Below are 16,200 nucleotides of genomic sequence, written 5' to 3' on the forward strand. Positions count from 1 at the left end.
TGAAGTGGGCGGGAGAAACGAGGCAACTACAGAGCAGCCAGTTTAACATCAACTGTGGGAAGTTACTGGAATCTATTATCAGAGATAGAGTGACTGGGCACTAGGACAATTAGCAGCTGGTCAGAGCGAGTCAGCATGGATTTGTGACGGGGGAGGTCATGTCAGGCTAATCTCGTTGAATTTTTTGAGGAGGTCACTAACATGGTGGATGAGGGAGTGTCGATGGATGTTGTCTACATGGACTTCCAGAAGGCATTCGATAAGGTTCCACACAAAAGATTATTGACCAAAATGAGAGTGCATGGAATTGGGGGTAGCCTTGTGACTTGGGCTGGAAATTGGTCGGAGGTGGGAGACAGAGAGTGGGGATCAAGGGAATGTTCTCAGTGGGGATAAAGGGTTTATTCACTGATTGGGGATAAAGGGTTTGTCCTCGGATTGGGGATGAAGGGTTTGTTCTCGGATTGGGGATGAAGGGTTTGTCCTCGGTTTGGGGATGAAGGGTTTGTCCTCGGATTGGGGATGAAGGGTTTGTTCTCGGATTGGGGATGAAGGGTTTGTCCTCGGATTGATGGGATGAAGGGTTTGTCCTCGGATTGGGGATGAAGGGTTTGTTCTCGGATTGGGGATGAAGGGTTTGTTCTCGGATTGGGGATGAAGGGTTTGTTCTCGGATTGGGGATGAAGGGTTTGTCCTCGGATTGGGGATGAAGGGTTTGTCCTCGGATTGGGGATGAAGGGTTTGTTCTCGGATTGGGGATGAAGGGTTTGTTCTCGGATTGGGGATGAAGGGTTTGTTCTCGGATTGGGGATGAAGGGTTTGTTCTCGGATTGGGGATGAAGGGTTTGTCCTCGGATTGGGGATGAAGGGTTTGTTCTCGGATTGGGGATGAAGGGTTTGTCCTCGGATTGGGGATGAAGGGTTTGTTCTCGGATTGGGGATGAAGGGTTTGTTCTCGGATTGGGGATGAAGGGTTTGTTCTCGGATTGGGGATGAAGGGTTTGTCCTCGGATTGGGGATGAAGGGTTTGTTCTCGGATTGGGGATGAAGGGTTTGTTCTCGGATTGATGGGATGAAGGGTTTGTTCTCGGATTGGGGATGAAGGGTTTGTTCTCGGATTGGGGATGAAGGGTTTGTCCTCGGATTGATGGGATGAAGGGTTTGTCCTTGGATTGGGGATGAAGGGTTTGTCCTCGGATTGGGGATGAAGGGTTTGTTCTCGGATTGGGGATGAAGGGTTTGTCCTCGGATTGGGGATGAAGGGTTTGTTCTCGGATTGATGGGATGAAGGGTTTGTTCTCGGATTGGGGATGAAGGGTTTGTCCTCGGATTGGGGATGAAGGGTTTGTTCTCGGATTGGGGATGAAGGGTTTGTCCTCGGATTGGGGATGAAGGGTTTGTCCTCGGATTGGGGATGAAGGGTTTGTCCTCGGATTGGGGATGAAGGGTTTGTTCTCGGATTGGGGATGAAGGGTTTGTCCTCGGATTGATGGGATGAAGGGTTTGTCCTCGGATTGGGGATGAAGGGTTTGTTCTTGGATTGGGGATGAAGGGTTTGTTCTCGGATTGGGGATGAAGGGTTTGTCCTCGGATTGGGGATGAAGGGTTTGTTCTCGGATTGGGGATGAAGGGTTTGTTCTCGGATTGGGGATGAAGGGTTTGTCCTCGGATTGGGGATGAAGGGTTTGTCCTCGGATTGGGGATGAAGGGTTTGTTCTCGGATTGGGGATGAAGGGTTTGTTCTCGGATTGGGGATGAAGGGTTTGTTCTCGGATTGGGGATGAAGGGTTTGTTCTCGGATTGGGGATGAAGCGTTTGTTCTCGGATTGGGGATGAAGGGTTTGTCCTCGGATTGGGGATGAAGGGTTTGTCCTCGGATTGGGGATGAAGGGTTTGTCCTCGGATTGGGGATGAAGGGTTTGTCCTCGGATTGGGGATGAAGGGTTTGTTCTCGGATTGGGGATGAAGGGTTTGTTCTCGGATTGATGGGATGAAGGGTTTGTTCTCGGATTGGGGATGAAGGGTTTGTTCTCGGATTGGGGATGAAGGGTTTGTTCTCGGATTGGGGATGAAGGGTTTGTTCTCGGATTGGGGATGAAGGGTTTGTTCTCGGATTGATGGGATGAAGGGTTTGTTCTCGGATTGGGGATGAAGGGTTTGTTCTCGGATTGGGGATGAAGGGTTTGTTCTCGGATTGATGGGATGAAGGGTTTGTTCTCGGATTGGGGATGAAGGGTTTGTTCTCGGATTGGGGATGAAGGGTTTGTTCTCGGATTGGGGATGAAGGGTTTGTTCTCGGATTGATGGGATGAAGGGTTTGTTCTCGGATTGGGGATGAAGGGTTTGTTCTCGGATTGGGGATGAAGGGTTTGTTCTCGGATTGGGGATGAAGGGTTTGTTCTCGGATTGGGGATGAAGGGTTTGTTCTCGGATTGATGGGATGAAGGGTTTGTTCTCGGATTGGGGATGAAGGGTTTGTTCTCGGATTGGGGATGAAGGGTTTGTTCTCGGATTGATGGGATGAAGGGTTTGTTCTCGGATTGGGGATGAAGGGTTTGTTCTCGGATTGGGGATGAAGGGTTTGTCCTCGGATTGGGGATGAAGGGTTTGTCCTCGGATTGGGGATGAAGGGTTTGTCCTCGGATTGGGGATGAAGGGTTTGTCCTCGGATTGGGGATGAAGGGTTTGTTCTCGGATTGGGGATGAAGGGTTTGTTCTCGGATTGGGGATGAAGGGTTTGTCCTCGGATTGGGGATGAAGGGTTTGTCCTCGGATTGGGGATGAAGGGTTTGTCCTCGGATTGATGGGATGAAGGGTTTGTTCTCGGATTGGGGATGAAGGGTTTGTCCTCGGATTGGGGATGAAGGGTTTGTCCTCGGATTGGGGATGAAGGGTTTGTTCTCGGATTGGGGATGAAGGGTTTGTTCTCGGATTGGGGATGAAGGGTTTGTTCTCGGATTGGGGATGAAGGGTTTGTCCTCGGATTGATGGGATGAAGGGTTTGTTCTCGGATTGGGGATGAAGGGTTTGTCCTCGGATTGGGGATGAAGGGTTTGTTCTCGGATTGGGGATGAAGGGTTTGTCCTCGGATTGGGGATGAAGGGTTTGTTCTCGGATTGGGGATGAAGGGTTTGTTCTCGGATTGGGGATGAAGGGTTTGTTCTCGGATTGGGGATGAAGGGTTTGTCCTCGGATTGGGGATGAAGGGTTTGTTCTCGGATTGGGGATGAAGGGTTTGTTCTCGGATTGATGGGATGAAGGGTTTGTTCTCGGATTGGGGATGAAGGGTTTGTCCTCGGATTGGGGATGAAGGGTTTGTCCTCGGATTGGGGATGAAGGGTTTGTCCTCGGATTGGGGATGAAGGGTTTGTTCTCGGATTGGGGATGAAGGGTTTGTTCTTGGATTGGGGATGAAGGGTTTGTCCTCGGATTGGGGATGAAGGGTTTGTTCTCGGATTGGGGATGAAGGGTTTGTCCTTGGATTGGGGATGAAGGGTTTGTTCTCGGATTGGGGATGAAGGGTTTGTTCTTGGATTGGGGATGAAGGGTTTGTTCTCGGATTGGGGATGAAGGGTTTGTTCTCGGATTGGGGATGAAGGGTTTGTTCTCGGATTGGGGATGAAGGGTTTGTTCTCGGATTGGGGATGAAGGGTTTGTTCTCGGATTGGGGATGAAGGGTTTGTTCTCGGATTGATGGGATGAAGGGTTTGTTCTCGGATTGGGGATGAAGGGTTTGTTCTCGGATTGGGGATGAAGGGTTTGTTCTCGGAATGATGGGATGAAGGGTTTGTCCTCGGATTGGGGATGAAGGGTTTGTTCTCGGATTGGGGATGAAGGGTTTGTCCTCGGATTGGGGATGAAGGGTTTGTTCTCGGATTGGGGATGAAGGGTTTGTTCTCGGATTGATGGGATGAAGGGTTTGTCCTCGGATTGGGGATGAAGGGTTTGTTCTCGGATTGGGGATGAAGGGTTTGTTCTCGGATTGGGGATGAAGGGTTTATCCTTGGATTGGGGATGAAGGGTTTGTTCTCGGATTGATGGGATGAAGGGTTTGTTCTCGGATTGGGGATGAAGGGTTTGTTCTCGGATTGGGGATGAAGGGTTTGTTCTCGGATTGGGGATGAAGGGTTTGTTCTCGGATTGGGGATGAAGGGTTTGTTCTCGGATTGGGGATGAAGGGTTTGTTCTCGGATTGGGGATGAAGGGTTTGTTCTCGGATTGGGGATGAAGGGTTTGTTCTCGGATTGGGGATGAAGGGTTTGTTCTCGGATTGGGGATGAAGGGTTTGTTCTCGGATTGGGGATGAAGGGTTTGTTCTCGGATTGGGGATGAAGGGTTTGTCCTCGGATTGGGGATGAAGGGTTTGTTCTCGGATTGGGGATGAAGGGTTTGTTCTCGGATTGGGGATGAAGGGTTTGTCCTCGGATTGGGGATGAAGGGTTTGTCCTCGGATTGGGGATGAAGGGTTTGTTCTCGGATTGGGGATGAAGGGTTTGTTCTCGGATTGGGGATGAAGGGTTTGTCCTCGGATTGATGGGATGAAGGGTTTGTTCTCGGATTGGGGATGAAGGGTTTGTCCTCGGATTGATGGGATGAAGGGTTTGTCCTCGGATTGGGGATGAAGGGTTTGTCCTCGGATTGGGGATGAAGGGTTTGTTCTCGGATTGGGGATGAAGGGTTTGTCCTCGGATTGGGGATGAAGGGTTTGTTCTCGGATTGGGGATGAAGGGTTTGTCCTTGGATTGGGGATGAAGGGTTTGTTCTCGGATTGGGGATGAAGGGTTTGTCCTCGGATTGGGGATGAAGGGTTTGTTCTCGGATTGGGGATGAAGGGTTTGTCCTCGGATTGGGGATGAAGGGTTTGTTCTCGGATTGGGGATGAAGGGTTTGTCCTCGGATTGGGGATGAAGGGTTTGTTCTCGGATTGGGGATGAAGGGTTTGTTCTCGGATTGGGGATGAAGGGTTTGTCCTCGGATTGGGGATGAAGGGTTTGTTCTCGGATTGGGGATGAAGGGTTTGTTCTCGGATTGGGGATGAAGGGTTTGTTCTCGGATTGATGGGATGAAGGGTTTGTTCTCGGATTGGGGATGAAGGGTTTGTCCTCGGATTGGGGATGAAGGGTTTGTTCTCGGATTGGGGATGAAGGGTTTGTTCTCGGATTGGGGATGAAGGGTTTGTCCTCGGATTGGGGATGAAGGGTTTGTCCTCGGATTGGGGATGAAGGGTTTGTTCTCGGATTGATGGGATGAAGGGTTTGTTCTCGGATTGGGGATGAAGGGTTTGTTCTCGGATTGGGGATGAAGGGTTTGTTCTCGGATTGGGGATGAAGGGTTTGTTCTCGGATTGGGGATGAAGGGTTTGTTCTCGGATTGGGGATGAAGGGTTTGTCCTCGGATTGGGGATGAAGGGTTTGTTCTCGGATTGGGGATGAAGGGTTTGTTCTCGGATTGGGGATGAAGGGTTTGTTCTCGGATTGGGGATGAAGGGTTTGTTCTCGGATTGGGGATGAAGGGTTTGTTCTCGGATTGATGGGATGAAGGGTTTGTTCTCGGATTGGGGATGAAGGGTTTGTTCTCGGATTGGGGATGAAGGGTTTGTTCTCGGATTGGGGATGAAGGGTTTGTCCTCGGATTGGGGATGAAGGGTTTGTTCTCGGATTGGGGATGAAGGGTTTGTCCTCGGATTGGGGATGAAGGGTTTGTCCTTGGATTGATGGGATGAAGGGTTTGTTCTCGGATTGGGGATGAAGGGTTTGTCCTCGGATTGGGGATGAAGGGTTTGTTCTCGGATTGGGGATGAAGGGTTTGTTCTCGGATTGGGGATGAAGGGTTTGTTCTTGGATTGGGGATGAAGGGTTTGTCCTTGGATTGGGGATGAAGGGTTTGTTCTCGGATTGGGGATGAAGGGTTTGTTCTCGGATTGGGGATGAAGGGTTTGTTCTCGGATTGGGGATGAAGGGTTTGTCCTCGGATTGATGGGATGAAGGGTTTGTTCTCGGATTGGGGATGAAGGGTTTGTCCTCGGATTGATGGGATGAAGGGTTTGTTCTTGGATTGGGGATGAAGGGTTTGTCCTCGGATTGGGGATGAAGGGTTTGTTCTCGGATTGGGGATGAAGGGTTTGTTCTCGGATTGGGGATGAAGGGTTTGTTCTCGGATTGGGGATGAAGGGTTTGTTCTCGGATTGGGGATGAAGGGTTTGTTCTTGGATTGGGGATGAAGGGTTTGTTCTCGGATTGGGGATGAAGGGTTTGTTCTTGGATTGGGGATGAAGGGTTTGTTCTTGGATTGGGGATGAAGGGTTTGTCCTCGGATTGGGGATGAAGGGTTTGTTCTCGGATTGGGGATGAAGGGTTTATCCTCGGATTGGGGATGAAGGGTTTGTTCTCGGATTGATGGGATGAAGGGTTTGTTCTCGGATTGGGGATGAAGGGTTTGTCCTCGGATTGATGGGATGTGACAAGTGGTGTTCCCTCTGGGACCTCAGTTTCTCACCACATTAATTAATGACTTGGATAAAGGAGTAGACACTTGTCTTCCCAAGACGCTAGGTTAGGAGGCACAGGAAGTTACAAAAGGAAAGAGACAGACAAACTAAATGGGTAACTGATTCATGGAGATGGCCAGAGGCCCTAAAACAATGTACAAAGTGAGACCAAACTAGATATGAGGCCCTCCTGTCAGCAGGCAGTGAGGGTCCAACAGAGGAGTCCCTAACCCAGTGTGCTACAGTCAAAGAGCAATGAACAGTCTAACACCCCTCTATAGCAAGAGCGCTGAGACCAGATACAATGTGCACCATGGCAGGACATCAGAGTCATTGACAAGCACCAGAAGGAAGACAAGGAGTTGGATGAACTTTGAGGCCAATATCACTGCTTCCTTCAGCATTGCCAAAGATTCCAAGTCAGGCTGATCCCTGGGCCTAAGGACAGCGAGTGGGTTTGCTGGGATAGTCACAGGCCCTGTTGTGTCCGTACAGGCCCCTACCGCTTCCCTCTCGGCCCAGCCAGCGAACGGGGGTTGTAAAGGTGTAGCGTGGGGTGATTGTGCTTCCTGTATCTTATCCTGACTGCCAACACTACCAAATAGTTCGTTGTTGACTGCGCCTGCGGCCTTGACGATGTCTTCAGTCTCCGAGCAGGACGAGGATGCTGTTGTGACCATTCTAACACTGGTTGATGGCAGCTCCCTCTGACCCTGTTGCTCTGTCTCCATTAAGGCCGGGTTAGAGGAAACCTCATTCGTTTCCCTTTCAGGGGATGAGGCACTGGAGTTGACTGAAAGTCTTTGTATACAGCCCATTTCGTCCAGCCGGTAGCCTGAACCTGCTGCCCCTTCCAGAGGGTTTTCCTCCCCGGTCATTGAGAGTGGTTCTTTGGTTGATGTAATTGTCCAGAGGTTTGCAGATAACTGCGTCCCTGCCTCAGTCTGTGACAGTGAGTCATGTCCTGCCTCCGTGCTAGACTCTCCGTGATAGGATCCCACAGCATGGAGACTGGGTGCAAGATACAGTTTGGCACTTTTTCCCCCCTGGAAGTCACCAGGTGTCTCCACAGTAACGTGAGGGGAGGCTCCAGTCTCTTCCCAGTCCACCCTTCCCAACGTCTCATGATTGGCCTCATTTTGGTGGTTCAGATTGTCCACCCGTGGCCCACTTTCTGCACCATGCAGACCCATATCTGATAGGCCGGTTTGGCTTGTTCCTGTGTCAGAAATTCCTTCAGCGATTGGCTCTGAGTCCCCCTCGATCCTGGACTCTCCTTCTGTTGTTGGAAGGACTTCCGATTGCAGTGAAATGTCTCCAGCTTTGGCCAGTTGGGATCCAGTTGGGAGAGACACCTCTTCTGTCAAAATCGCTCTGTTGACCTCAATATCCCACTCCACCGCGGCACTCTGTTCACTCAGGTCCATTTTGATTTCTTCCCCACCTTCCAGGAGATCTGGGGCTGCGTGTTCATGTCCCTCTTGCTCTCGGGAGCTGAGCGAGGAGATGGCCGCAGGTTCTTCTGCGCTGTGCCCCGGATCGCACTCGGACCCCGGTGCTGTCAGCCGCTCCGTTGAGTCGTCCTGCAGTCGAGCAGCAGGCCCGTGAGCCTCTTCGATGGGGAGAAACTCATTCTGGCGCATGTGGTTCTCCAGAGCTGCCCGCGTTTGATGTGTGAGAGTGGAAATGGGCCCTTCGGAGCTGGTCGGCGTCGAAAGAACAGTTACCTGCATCCTGGGGACCTGCGGGGACAATGAGAGCCATTTGAACATGACGGCAGTGGGGATCAAAGCCTGAACTGATCGGGACCAAGGGGCCGACCCCTTTAAATGTGCAGTGCCTGCAAGCACCCCATCGAAATCTCCCACCATGTGAAGGGACCAGAACTGGACACAGTATTATCGATGGGACCTAACCAAGGTCTTGTACAAGCACACTATTGGATCATAGATAGAGTCATAGAATCATAGAAGTTACAACATGGAAACAGGCCCTTCGGCCCAACATGTCCATGTCGCCCAGTTTATACCACTAAGCTAGTCCCAATTTCCTGCACTTGGCCCATATCCCTCTATACCCATCTTACCCATGTAACTGTCCAAATGCTTTTTAAAAGACAAAATTGTACCTGCCTCTACTACTGCCTCTGGCAGCTCGTTCCAGACACTCACCACCCTTTGAGTGAAAAAATTGCCCCTCTGGACCCTTTTGTATCTCTCCCCTCTCACCTTAAATCTATGCCCCCTCGTTATAGACTCCCCTACCTTTGGGAAAAGATTTTGACTATCTACCTTATCTATGCCCCTCATTATTTTATAGACTTCTATAAGATCACCCCTTAACCTCCTACTCTCCAGGGAAAAAAGTCCCAGTCTGTCTAACCTCTCCCTATAAGTCAAACCATCAAGTCCCGGTAGCATCCTAGTAAATCTTTTCTGCACTCTTTCTAGTTTAATAATATCCTTTCTATAATAGGGTGACCAGAACTGTACACAGTATTCCAAGTGTGGCCTCACCAATGCCCTGTACAACTTCAACAAGACATCCCAACTCCTGTATTCAATGTTCTGACCAATGAAACCAAGCATGCTGAATGCCTTCTTCACCACCCTATCCACCTGTGACTCCACTTTCAAGGAGCTATGAACCTGTACTCCTAGATCTCTTTGTTCTATAACTCTCCCCAACTCCCTACCATTAACGGAGTAGGTCCTGGCCCGATTCGATCTACCAAAATGCATCACCTCACATTTATCTAAATTAAACTCCATCTGCCATTCATCGGCCCACTGGCCCAATTTATCAAGATCCCGTTGCAATCCTAGATAACCTTCTTCACTGTCCACAATGCCACCAATCTTGGTGTCATCTGCAAACTTACTAACCATGCCTCCTAAATTCTCATCCAAATCATTAATATAAATAACAAATAACAGCGGACCCAGCACCGATCCCTGAGGCACACCGCTGGTCACAGGCCTCCAGTTTGAAAAACAACCCTCTACAACCACCCTCTGTCTTCTGCCGTCAATCCAATTTTGTATCATCCGAGCTAAACATCCCAATACCCCATTTGCTTTTGCTATAGCCTCTCGACACTGATTGTGGGCCTTTCGAGATTCATGCACTGTAACACCCAGGTCTCGTTCCCTCTTCACAGACTTTAATTCAGAGCCCAGCATGGTATACCAGTGCTTGGAATTAGCCCACCCCACACGCATAATGCTCCATTTATCAACGTTAAATGCCATCAGCCAGTCATGGATACGACTGTTAGTGATTATGTTACTGGATCAGTAATTGAGAGGCCTGGACCAACAATCCAGAGAACGTGAGTTCCAATCCGACCACCGCAGTTTGGGAATGAATTTTAAAAAGATGTGGGTCAGCTTTCCCCCACGGCGAGCCGTGAGAACCGCACCGGCTAGACGGAAGCCTCAGCCGGCTGGCCACCTCTGACATCCGACATCTGACCTTACACCCTTACCTGCATGCTCCAATCATCCGGGCGAGTGAGGCTGGTCCTGACGTCAACCTCATTGGTCCAGTCTGAGGACACAGGAAAATATTAAATGAGAAGCTTCGGGTGGGTCCTGTGTGTTACCGGGGGGGACGGGGAGGGAGGAGGGTGGAGGGAGGGGGGGTAGGGAGGGAGGGGGGAGGGGGAAGGAGGGGAGGGGGAGGGGGCGGAGTGTCATCGTGCGATGTGTCACCTGGGAAACTTTTACAGATAATAATCTGGGACAAAATTAATTGGCACTTGGAAAAGTCGAGGGAGTAACGGAGAGGGTGGAGGGAGTAACGGAGAGGGTCGAGGGAGTAACGGAGAGGGCGGAGGGAGTAACGGAGAGGGTGGAGGGAGTAACGGAGAGGGTGGAGGGAGTAACGGAGAGGGTGGAGGGAGTAACGGAGAGGGTGGAGGGAGTAACGGAGAGGGTCGAGGGAGTAACGGAGAGGGTGGAGGGAGTAACGGAGAGGGTGGAGGGAGTAACGGAGAGGGTCGAGGGAGTAACGGAGAGGGTGGAGGGAGTAACGGAGAGGGTGGAGGGAGTAACGGAGAGGGTGGAGGGAGTAACGGAGAGGGTGGAGGGAGTAACGGAGAGGGTGGAGGGAGTAACGGAGAGGGTGGAGGGAGTAACGGAGAGGGTGGAGGGAGTAACGGAGAGGGTGGAGGGAGTAACGGAGAGGGTGGAGGGAGTAACGGAGGGTGGAGGGAGTAACGGAGAGGGTCGAGGGAGTAACGGAGAGGGTGGAGGGAGTAACGGAGAGGGTGGAGGGAGTAACGGAGAGGGTCGAGGGAGTAACGGAGAGGGTGGAGGGAGTAACGGAGAGGGTCGAGGGAGTAACGGAGGGTGGAGGGAGTAACGGAGAGGGTCGCTGAGGGGAGTGCGGTTGATGTTGTGTATATGGACTTTGAAAAGGCATTTGATAAAGTGCCACATAATAGACTAGCAAAATTAAAGGCCATGGGATTAAAGGGACAGTGCGGATACAAAATTGGTTAAAGGACAGAAAGCAGAGAGTAGTGGTGAACGGTTGTTTTTCAGACTGGGGGAAGTTTACAGTGGTGTTCCCCAGGGGTCAGTATTAGGACCACTGCTCTTTTTGATATATATTAATGACCTGGACTTGGGTATAGAGGGTATAATTTCAAAGTTTGTAGATGACACGAAACTCGCAAATGTAGTAAACAGTGAGGAGGATAGGAACAGACTTCAGGAGGACACAGACAGACTGGTGAAATGGGCAGACACATGGCCGATGGAATTTAATGCAGAGAAGTGTGAAGTGATTCATTTTGGTAGGAAGAATGAGGAGAGGCAACACAAACTAAAGGGTACAATTTTACAGGGGGTGCAGGAACAGAGAGACCTGGGGGTGTATGTACACAAATCATTGAAGGTGGCAGGACAGGTTGAGAAGACTGTTTAAAAAGCAAACGGGATCCTGGGCTTTATTAATAGAGGCATAGAGTACAAAAGTAAGGAAGTCATGATGAATCTTTATAAAACACTGGTTCGGCCACAACTGGAGTATTGTGTCCAGTTCTGGGCACCGCACTTTAGGAAAGATGTGAAGACCATAGAGAGGATGCAGAAGAGATTTACTAGAATGATTCCAGGGATGAGGGACTTCAGTAATATGGAGAGACTGGAGAAGCTGGGGTTGTTCTCCAGAGAAGGTTAAGGGGAGATTTAATCGAGGTGTTCAAAATCAGGAGGGGTTTTGATAGAGTAAATAAGGAGAAACTGTTTCCAGTGGCAGGAGGGTCAGTAACCAGAGGACACAGATTTAAGGTGATTGGTGAAAGAACCAGAGGGGGAGATGAGGAAAATGTTTTTTACGCGGCGAGTTGTTCTGATCTGGAATTCACTGCCTGAAAGGGCGGTGGAAGCAGATTCAATAATAACTTTCAAAAGGGAATTGGATAAATACTTGAAGGGGAAAAATTTACAGGGTTTTGGTGTCCCCGTGCGGCGTGTCCCCGTGCGGCGTGTCCCCGTGCGGCATGTCCCCGTGCGGCGTGTCCCCGTGCGGCGTGTCCCCGTGTCGCGTGTCCCCGTGCGGCATGTCCCCGTGCGGCGTGTCCCCGTGTCATGTGTCCCCGTGCGGCGTGTCCCCGTACAGTGTGTCCCCGTACAGTGTGTCCCCGTGCGGCGTGTCCCCATGTCCCCGTGCGGCGTGTCCCTGTGCGGCGTGTCCCCGTGTCCCCGTGCGGCGTGTCCCCGTGCGGCGTGTCCCCGTGTCGCGTGTCCCCGTGCGGCATGTCCCCGTGCGGCGTGTCCCCGTGTCATGTGTCCCCGTGCGGCGTGTCCCCGTACAGTGTGTCCCCGTACAGTGTGTCCCCGTGCGGCGTGTCCCCGTGTGATGTGTCCCCGTGCTGCGTGTCCCCGTGTGATGCAGTGTTCAGCGTGGTCACACAGTCTGAGGATTCGCACCATGACATGTGCTGGGTTGTCCCCAGACAGAGGCCACCTCCCCCCTGACACCGCCCCACACTCAGAGCCCCAGTTTGGAGAAGCAGTGTCCGTACCGTTTCTCTCCCAGTCACGTCCCTCCATGTCACGGTCCTGCTCATCGCACCTACAATACATTAGACAGAGATCATAAACACAGAGCGTGTGCAGACCAGGTAAATCCCACCAAACATCCTCACTGTACACACCTAACACCCAATCAGTGCCCACGCTCTCGTGAGTGAGTCCAGACAGCCCACAATCTGTAACCTCATGGCCCGGCATATTCCTCACTCTACCATTACCAACAAGCCAGGGGATCAACCCTGGTTCAATGAGGAGTGTAGAAGAGCATGCCAGGAGCAGCACCAGGCGTACCTAAAAATGAGGTACCAACCTGGTGAAGCTACAACTCAGGACGACATGCATGCTAAACAGCGGAAGCAACATGCTATAGACAGAGCTAAGTGATTCCACAACCAATGGATCAGATCAAAGCTCTGCAGTCCTGCCACATCCAGTCGTGAATGGTGGTGGACAATTAAACAACTAACGGGAGGAGGAGGCTCTGCAAACATCCCCATCCTCAATGATGGCGGAGTCCAGTACGTGAGTGCAAAAGACAAGGCTGAAGCGTTTGCAACCATCTTCAGCCAGAAGTGCCGAGTGGATGATCCATCTCAGCCTCCTCCCGATATCCCCACCATCACAGAAGCCAGTCTTCGGCCAATTCGATTCACTCCACGTGCTATCAAGAAACGGCTGAGTGCACTGGATACAGCAAAGGCTATGGGCCCCGACAACATCTCGGCTGTAGTGCTGAAGACTTGTGCTCCAGAACTAGCTGCGCCTCGAGCCAAGCTGTTCCAGTACAGCTACAACACTGGCATCTACCCGACAATGTGGAAAATTGCCCAGGTATGTCCTGTCCACAAAAAGCAGGACAAATCCAATCCGGCCAATTACCGCCCCATCAGTCTACTCTCAATCATCAGCAAAGTGATGGAAGGTGTCGTCGACAGTGCTATCAAGCGGCACTTACTCACCAATAACCTGCTCACCGATGCTCAGTTTGGGTTCCGCCAGGACCACTCGGCTCCAGACCTCATTACAGCCTTGGTCCAAACATGGACAAAAGAGCTGAATTCCAGAGGTGAGGTGAGAGTGACTGCCCTTGACATCAAGGCAGCATTTGACCGAGTGTGGCACCAAGGAGCCCTAGTAAAATTGAAGTCAATGGGAATCAGGGGGAAAACTCTCCAGTGTCTGGAGTCATACCTAGCACAAAGGAAGATGGTAGTGGTTGTTGGAGGCCAATCATCTCAGCCCCAGGGCATTGCTGCAGGAGTTCCTCAGGGCAGTGTCCTAGGCCCAACCATCTTCAGCTGCTTCATCAATGACCTTCCCTCCATCATAAGGTCAGAAATGGGGATGTTCGCTGATGATTGCACAGTGTTCAGTTCCATTCGCAACCCCTCAGATAATGAAGCAGTCCGAGCCCGCATGCAGCAAGACCTGGACAACATCCAGGCTTGGACTCATAAGCAGCAATTAACATTCGCGCCAGACAAGTGCCAGGCAATGACCATCTCCAACAAGAGAGAGTCTAACCACCTCCCCTTGACATTCAACGGCATTACCATCGCCGAATCCCCCACCATCAACATCCTGGGGGTCACCATTGACCAGAAACTTAACTGGACCAGCCATATAAATACCATGGCTATAAGAGCAGGTCAGAGGCTGGGTATTCTGCGGCGAGTGACTCACCTCCTGATTCCCCAAAGACTTTCTGCCATCTACAGGATGCACTGCAGCAACTCGCCAAGGCTTCTTCGACAGCACCTCCCAAACCCGCGACCTCTACCACCTAGAAGGACAAGGGCAGCAGGCACATGGGAACAACACCACCTGCACATTCCCCTCCAAGTCACACACCATCCCGACTTGGAAATATATCGCCGTTCCTTCATCGTTGCTGGGTCAAAATCCTGGAACTCCCTCCCTAACAGCACTGTGGGAGAACCTTCACCACACGGACTGCAGCGGTTCAAGAAGGCGGCTCACCACCACCTTCTCAAGGGCAATTAGGGATGGGCAATAAATGCCGGCCTCGCCAGCGACGCCCACATCCTGAGAATGAATTTTTTATTACAGTTATTACTGGGTCGTTGCCGACAGTTCAGTGAAGTGTTGATAAAAAACATTGCGTCTCGCTCCAGGGCACTGCATCTCAACCTTGAAACACCTGTGCCTGATTGGAGCAAGTTCAAAATGTTAAACTTTTAAGAAGATATCGTAACTAAAACTGAGCGTTGGTCAACGAGGGGGGCGGGGGAGGGGGAGGGCGAGGGGGTGCGGGAGGGGGTGGGACTGCCCTCGGGTATTACTCAGATTCTCCCTAGATTTCTATTGCGGTGAGGTAATGGAGCAGCAGATGTGGGCATTATGGGATGTGCGGCCATTCTTTCACTGAGATTTATGGTGGCGTGGTCCTTTATCACTGGAACCCTCCCTCCCCCCCCTCGGTCCCAGCATTAACCCACGGTAACGGTGAGTCCCCTACCTGTTGGTCACGGCCTTCAGACAACTCTTGAGACGTTTAACCTCTGTGTCGGCAACCTGAAAGACCTTCGGGCTGGCGGCTTGCTGCTCCTTCACTTTGCAGACCACCGAATAGTTCTTGCCGCCATTGTTGGCCCAGTAAACACCGGCGGGAGTCTCGTAACGCACCACGAACTCGAGGCGGGCTCCGTCGCAGGCGAAGGGGGCCACGAAGGAGAGGCAGAAGCTGAACTGGTCAGTGCGGCCATCGGGTGAGCTGTGGACGTGGTCGGCCGGGTAGTCGTAGTAGGACGTCCAGTTGTCCAGGGTCGCCCTGACGTAGACGGACTTCTGGAAGGACACGTTTAGGACTCGGATCAGTCCTTGGATGGAGAGGGGATCTCCTTCCACTGGTTGGATGGACTCCAACTGCACTTTCTGCACTTGGACTCGGTCCAGTAACTGGGGCTGGGAGGCTGGCAGGATAAAGGCTGGGAAGACATAGAAGGGAGACTGGGACTTGTCCTCTTGGACGTCCAGCTCCATGGGCTCTGGGGACTCGGGGAAATCGAACTGGTCGAAGTATCTGACCTGCATCAGGTCCAAGCCGCAAGTGTCAGCGAATGAGACTTTGCGAGTGAGAGAGGGCTCCTCTCCCTCTCCCTCCTCTCCCTCCTCCTCCTCATGGCCAGCTGCCTTCTTCCTGGGGGTAGGCGATGACCTGGGGATCAGGTGCACCTTGTAGGCACAGTCCTCTTCCTCTTCCTCCTCCTCCTCCTCCTCCAGGGCAGCACGACCGGCCGTCCCTTCATTCTCAACCCCCGGGACCTGCAGGTAAGTCGGCACCGCCTGATCGCGCAGACCCGAGCCGCTCATCACTGCGGCTCCAGCTCAGCTCAGCTCAGTCCGACCCCGTCCCCGTCCTCTCTCTCCCCGTCCTCTCTCCCCGTCCTCTCTCCCCTCTCTCCCCCCTCTCCCCGTCCTTCTCTCCCCTCTCTCCCCGTCCTTCTCTCCCCTTCTCTCCCCTCTCTCCCCGGCTGCAAGCAGGCAGAGGATGGAAGGAAAGCAAAGATCTCAGCCTGTGCCCCACATCCAGAGAGGAACAAGCCGGCCTCGGATGAAGAAGGTATCTGTGCGAGAGAGAGATGGACAGTCAGAGTCCCAGAAACCAGTCCTCAAATCACAGTCCACATATCCCAGTCCTCAAATCAC

General features: G+C 51.9%; 1 protein-coding gene across 1 annotated transcript; it reads right to left on the reverse strand.

The window, feature by feature from the left end:
* Positions 1–6,595: 6,595 nt before the first annotated feature.
* Positions 6,596–15,986, reverse strand: LOC137311395 (protein phosphatase 1 regulatory subunit 3F-like). Its single transcript, XM_067978638.1, has 4 exons — positions 15,011–15,986; positions 12,522–12,571; positions 9,975–10,036; positions 6,596–8,229 (listed from the first exon to the last, which is right to left on the reverse strand). Exons 1-4 carry the CDS (start codon positions 15,862–15,864, stop codon positions 6,763–6,765), a joined length of 2,433 nt encoding a protein of 810 aa, XP_067834739.1. The 5' UTR covers positions 15,865–15,986; the 3' UTR covers positions 6,596–6,762.
* Positions 15,987–16,200: the final 214 nt, after the last annotated feature.

The sequence above is a fragment of the Heptranchias perlo genome, unplaced genomic scaffold (assembly GCF_035084215.1).
Source record: "Heptranchias perlo isolate sHepPer1 unplaced genomic scaffold, sHepPer1.hap1 HAP1_SCAFFOLD_333, whole genome shotgun sequence".
In the NCBI taxonomy this organism is placed as follows: Eukaryota; Metazoa; Chordata; class Chondrichthyes; order Hexanchiformes; family Hexanchidae; genus Heptranchias; species Heptranchias perlo.